General features: G+C 47.5%; 1 protein-coding gene across 1 annotated transcript in view; it reads left to right on the top strand.

Annotated features, from left to right (window-relative positions):
• The window catches only part of KIF2C (kinesin family member 2C), a 26,651-nt gene that overhangs the window by 7,614 nt on the left and 12,901 nt on the right, over positions 1-6,136 (top strand). The window contains 1 exon segment of the mRNA XM_008067660.2: positions 4,125-4,247. Coding sequence (XP_008065851.1) covers positions 4,125-4,247 — 123 coding nt within the window.

Raw genomic sequence — 6,136 nt, 5'->3', positions numbered from 1 at the left:
TTTTTTTTTTTGAGTTGGAGTCTCACTGTGTCACCTAGACTGGAGTGCAGTGGCCGCTCCTGGCCACCGCAGCCTCGACATGCTGGGCTCCAGCAATCCTTCTGCCTGAGCCTTCCGAATAGCTGGAACTACAGGCACGTGCTCCCATGCCCGGCTCTTTTTTCTTTTTTTTGGATTTATTGTAGAGATGAGGTCTTGCCAAGTTGCCCAGGCGGGTCTCAAACCCGCGGTCTCAGGCAATCCAATCACCTCAGCCTCCCAAAGGTACGGGATTACAGGCTGAGCCACCGAGCCCGGCTACATTTTACTTTTAATATATACATATATATATATATATTTTTTGAGTCAGAGTCTCACTCTGTTGCCCAAGCTGAAGTTCAGTGGCACACTCATCACCACCACAGCCTTGGTGTGCTAGGCTCAGGTGTCCTTCTGCCTCAGCCTTCCAAGTAGCTGGAACTACAAGCATGCAACACGATACCTGGCTAGTTTTTTTATTTATTGTAGAGATGAGGTCTCACCAAGTTGCCTAGGCTGGTCTCGAACCCCTGGGCTCAAGTAATCCTCTCACCTCTGCCTCCCAAAATGCTGGAATTATAGGTGTGAGCCACCACACTGGGCCTAAAATTTTAATTTAATTTAATTTAATTTTTTTGAGTCGAGGTCTCACTCTATTTCCCAGACTGGAGTGTGATAGCACAATCACAGTTCACTGCAGCCTTTTACCTCCTGGGCTCAGGTAGTCCTTCCATCTCAGCTTCCCAAATAGCTGGGACTATAGACACATGCTACCACACCTGGCTAGTTTTTCTTTTTTGAGTCAGAGTCTCACTCTGTTGCCCAGACTGGAGTGCAGTAGAACTCTCACGGCCACCGCAGCTTCAGTCTGCTGGGCTCAGCTGATCCTTCCAAGTAGCTGGAGCTATAGATACGCACCATCACACCCTGCTAATTTTTTGATTTATTGTAGAGACGAGGAGGTTGCTCAGGCTGGTCTCATACACCTGGACTTAGGCAATCCTCTCACCTCTGCCTCCCAAAGTGCTGGTATTACAGGCATGAGCCACTGCACCCAGCTAATTTTTCAATTTTTTTTGTAGAGACGAAGATCTCGCTGTGTTGCCTAGGCTGAGCTTGAACTTCTAGGCAAGCAGTCCTTCCACCTCAGTCTCCCACGGTGCTAGGATTTTATGTGTAAGCTTCCACGCCTGACTTCATTTTACTTTTTAAAAATTTAATTGAGACATGATATATACATACAGAAAGTACATGTAGTACAGAACACACACACACACACACACACACACACACATACATATAGTTCAGTGGAATTTCACAAACTGAACACACTTACATAACTAACACCCAGATCAGAGCATTACCATCACCCCAAAAGTCCCCTTCAGGTACCCTTTAAGTTACTAATCCCCCCAAGGGTGCCCACAATCCTGACATCTAATAACAATAATTAACTTTTTTCCTTTTTGCACTTTTGAGTGGAATTTTAAAAAATTTTAAGTGGGCTGGGTATGGTGGCTCACGCCTATAATCCCAGCACTTTGGGAAACCAAGGTGAGAGGATTGTCTGAGCCCACGGGCTTGAGACCAGCCTGGGCAACTTGGTGAGACCTCATCTCTACAATAAATCAAAAAAGTAGCTGGTTATGGTAGCGCATGCTTGTAGTTACAGCTACTTTGTAGGCTGAGGCAGAAGGATTGCCTGAGCCCAGCAGGTCGAGGCTGCAGTGGCCATGAGCATGCCACTGCACTTCAGCCTGGGCAGCAGAGTGAGACTCCAATTCAAAAAAAAAAGAAAAGGTCGGACTCAATGGCTCAGCTTGTAATCCCAGCCCTTTGGGAGGCCCAGGCGAGTTGATTGCCTGAGCCCATGGGTTTGAGACCAGCCTGGGCAAATTGGCAAGACCTTGTCTCTGCAATACAAAATCAAACATGAACCCCGCGTGGTAGCATGCGCCTGTAGTTCCATCTACTTGGAAGGCTGAAGCGGAAGGATCCCCAAAGCCCAGCAGGTTGACGCTGGGGGTGGCTGTGAGTGTGCCACTCCAGCCGGGATGATGGAATGAGACTTCAACTTTTGACTCAAAAAAAAGAAAAGGGCTGGGTTCAGTAGCTTAGCCTGTAATCCCAGCACTTTGGGAGGCTGAGGCAAGTGGATTGCCTGAACCCGCAGGTTCGAGACCAGACTGGGCAACTTGGGGAGACCTTGTCTCAACAATAAATTAAAAAATTAGCCAGGCATAGTAGCGCATGCCTATAGTTTTGACTACTTGGAAGGCTGAAGGTGGAAGAATCACCAGAGCCCAGCAGGTCAACACTGGGGATGGGGAGGACATGAATGTGCCACTGTACTCTTGCCTGGGTGACAGAGTGAGATTCCAATTAAAAAAAAAATTTTTTTAAGTGACTTATTTGTCAAAATTAATAGGTTATATAAACCAGGTACAAATTTTATGATATACATAGCTATTACACTTTAGATATATCAAATTCAGCTCTAATAGAATGAAGGTACATGAAGGGGTTATGAACAGGTATGGAAAATAATGAGGTGTTGTGAATTGTACCTTTCTGTGTTGAGTCAATATAGTTAGCTGTTGCCCAAGTTTCCTGTCACCCCTGGCTTTTTAGTATTTGTTCCTGTTAACCACTTGTGTTTCCTTTTTTTTTTTTTGAGTTGGAGTCTCACTCAGTCGCCCAAACTGGAGTGTAGTGGCCGCTCCCGGCCATCGCAGCCTCGACCTGCTGGGCTCCAGCAATCCTTCCGCCTCAGCCTTCCAAGTAACTGGAAGTACAGGTGTGCGCTACCATGCTAGGCTAATTTTTTGATTTATTGTAGAGATGAGGTCTTGCCAAGTTGCCCAGGGGGGTCTCGAACCCGCGGGCTCAGGCAGTTCACTCACCTTGGCCTCCCAAAGCGCAGGATTACAGGCTGAGCCACCAAGCCCGACCAACCACTTGTGTTTCTGAGGCTTTGAAGAAGTAAGAAATGCCTGTTTTTTTATTTCTAAGGCCTGGACTGGCCTGAGAACTTATATTTGAGTCGAATCTAAATAGTTTAGGCCTCCAAAGATCTTCATGGCAATGCCCATACTCAGCTATTCACGTACTTTTTTTTTTTGTGAAGTTGGAGTCTCACTCTGTTGCCCAGGCTAGAGTATAGTGGCACGCTCCCAGTCACTGCAGCTTCGGCCTGCAGGGCTGGTGATCCTTCCACCTCAGCCTTCCAAGTAGCTGGAACTACAGGCGCACACTACCACGCCCAGCTAACATGTACCTTTTAAGATTTTTTTTTTTTTTGAGTTGGTGTCTTACTCTGTTGCCCAGACTGGAGTGTAGTGACACGCTCCCGGCCACCGCAGCATCGACCTACTGAGCTCTGGTGATCCTTCCGCCTCAGCCTTCCAAGTAGCCGGAATTACAGGCGCGCACTACCATGCCCGGCTAATTTTTTTTTGATTTTATTGTAAAGATGAGGTCTTGCCTGCCCAGGCGGGTCTCGAACCCACAGGCTCAGGCAATCCACTTACCTCAGCCTCCCAAAGCGCGGGATTACAGGCTGAGCCACCGAGCTCGGCTCCTTTTAAGATATTTTGACCCCAGGAGGCCGGGCACAGTGGTTCATGCCTATAATTTCAGTACTTTGGGAGGTCGTGATAGGAGGATTGCTTAAAGCCAAGAGTTCGAGACTAGCCTGAACAATATAGTTGAACCTCATCCCTACAAAATAATCAAAAAATTACTTAGGATGCTGAGGTGGGAAAATCACTTGAGCCCAGGAATTTGAGGCAGTCGTGAGCCATGATTGTGCCACTGTACTCCAGTCAGGGTGACAGAGTGAAAACCCTACTCAGAAAAAAGAAGGAAAGAAAGATTGATATTTGACCTCAGGAGCCAGCCCTTGCAGAGAGGATGGTTGAATTCAGGGTGTGGGCTAAGGTGAAGGGAAATGTTCAAGTTCTGCTCATACTGTAAGATGTAAGAGCCTGAGCTCTTGTTGAGCCAGGAGATTATAGCCCTCTTCTTGGTCTTTGATCTGCTAGGTTCCAATGAGGACAGTTCCGTTATACCTCTCTGTTTCTCCAGTGACCCTTGTTCCCCCACAGCTGGTCCCCCTAGGCCTTCCTGCTCCGCAGTGGCTGAAATACCATTGATGATGGTCAACGAGGAGGTGGAAGAGCAAGTCCGTTCCATCCGAGGCAGCTCTCCTGCCAACCGTGTGAACTCAGGTAGACATACTGAGCTATCTGCTGTTCTGTTCCTAGTGCAGGACAGGTAGTTAACATCCTATCCCAAATCTGACCTACATCAGCACCTGAGTTCAAGCCATATTTGTCATATAAGGGCAAGTTTTCCTGTGGTCATGGAATCAGTCTTTCATAGTGGGTAAAAAACTGAGCAGAAGCTATCTGACATAGTTGAGATATTGTCACAGCTAAGGTCTTGGTTGACACCTGAAACAGCCCAGAATGACTATTAAGACTAAGCACGGTGCCAACCATCAAAAGTCAACTGGACCGGCCGCGGTGGCTCATAGCTATAATCCCAGCACTTTGGGAGGCCAAAGTGAGAGGATTACCTGAGTCCGTGGGTTTGAGACCAACCTGGGCGACTTGGCCAGACCTTATCTCTACAATAAATCAAAAAAACTAGCCAGGTATGGTAATGCATGCCTGTAATTCCAGCTACTTGGAAGGCTGAGATGGAAGGATCACCTGAGTCCAGCAGGTGAAGCCTGCAGTGACTGTGAGTGTGCCAGTACACTCCAGCTTGGGTGACAGAGTGAGATTCCAACTCAAAAAAAAAAAAAAAAGAAAGTGGACTGGATAAAAAAAATGTGGTAAATATATACAATGGAATATTACGCGGCCATAAAGGACAGACATATGAACTTTGCAGCAACTTGAGTGGATTCAGAGTTTATCATACTCAGTGATCTATCACAGAAACCAGGAACTGAGTACCACCTGTTCTCACTCATAAGTGGACCCTGAACATTTATCATAAGACAAGAAAGGGACTGGCAATAGCGGGACACTAACAAGGGTAGGAGGTATACATAACATCAAAAGTGGTACCTAAATCAAGTGAAGTGAGGACCAATGGAAGAGCCAAACTTCACCAGTACATTGACCACTTATGTACCTAATCCTGAATTGTATCTCACTTTTTTTTTTCAGTTGGAGTCTCACTCTCACCCAGGCTGTAGTACAGTGGCACACTCACAGCCACCACAGCCTTGACCTCCTGGTCTCAGGCGATCCTTCCACCTCAGTCTTCCAAGTAACTGGAACTACAGGCATGTGGCACCATCCATGCCCGGCTAATTTTTTGATTTATTGTATAGATAGGTCTTATCAAGTTGCCCAGGCTGGTTTCTAACCCGTGGGCTCAGACAATCCTCTCACCTTGGCTTCCCAAAGTGCTGGGACTATAGGCATGAGCCATCATGCCTAGCCACCCCACATCTTTTTCTTTGAGTTGGAGTCTCACTCTGTCACCCAGACTGGAGTGCAGTGGCCGCTCCCGGCCACCGCAGCCTCGACCTGCTGGGCTCCGGCAATCCTTCCGCCTCAGCCTTCCAAGTAACTGGAACTACAGGCGCGTGCTACCACACCCGGCTAATTTTTTTGATTTATTGTAGAGATGAGGTCTCGCTGCCCATGCGGGTCTCGAACCCACAGGCTCAGGCAATCCACTCACCTCAGCCTCCCAAAGGTGCGGGATTACAGACTGAGCCACCGAGCCCAGCTCCACATCTTTTATTTAATTCTTTTTGAGTCAAAGTCTTACTCTTGCCCAGACTGGAGTGCAGTGGCACGTTCATGGCCACTGCAACCTCCACCTGCTGGGCTCAGGTGATCTTTCCGTCTCAGCCTTCCAAGTAGCTGGACTACAGGCACACTCCACCATGTCCAACTAATTTTTTTATTTATTGTAGAGACGAGGTCTTGCCAACTTGCCCAGGCTGGTCTCAAACCTGTGGGCTCAGTTAACCCTCTCACCTTGGCCTCCCAAAGTGCTAGGGTTGCAGGCATGAACCACTATGCCTGGCGTTTTTTTGTTTTTGTTTTTGTTTTTTGAGTTGGAATCTCACTCTGTCACCCAGACTGGAGTG

The sequence above is a fragment of the Carlito syrichta genome, unplaced genomic scaffold (genome assembly GCF_000164805.1).
Source record: "Carlito syrichta isolate Samal-C Ts95f unplaced genomic scaffold, Tarsius_syrichta-2.0.1 Scaffold309730, whole genome shotgun sequence".
In the NCBI taxonomy this organism is placed as follows: Eukaryota; Metazoa; Chordata; class Mammalia; order Primates; family Tarsiidae; genus Carlito; species Carlito syrichta.
This window is presented reverse-complemented; position numbering and strand designations above follow the sequence as displayed.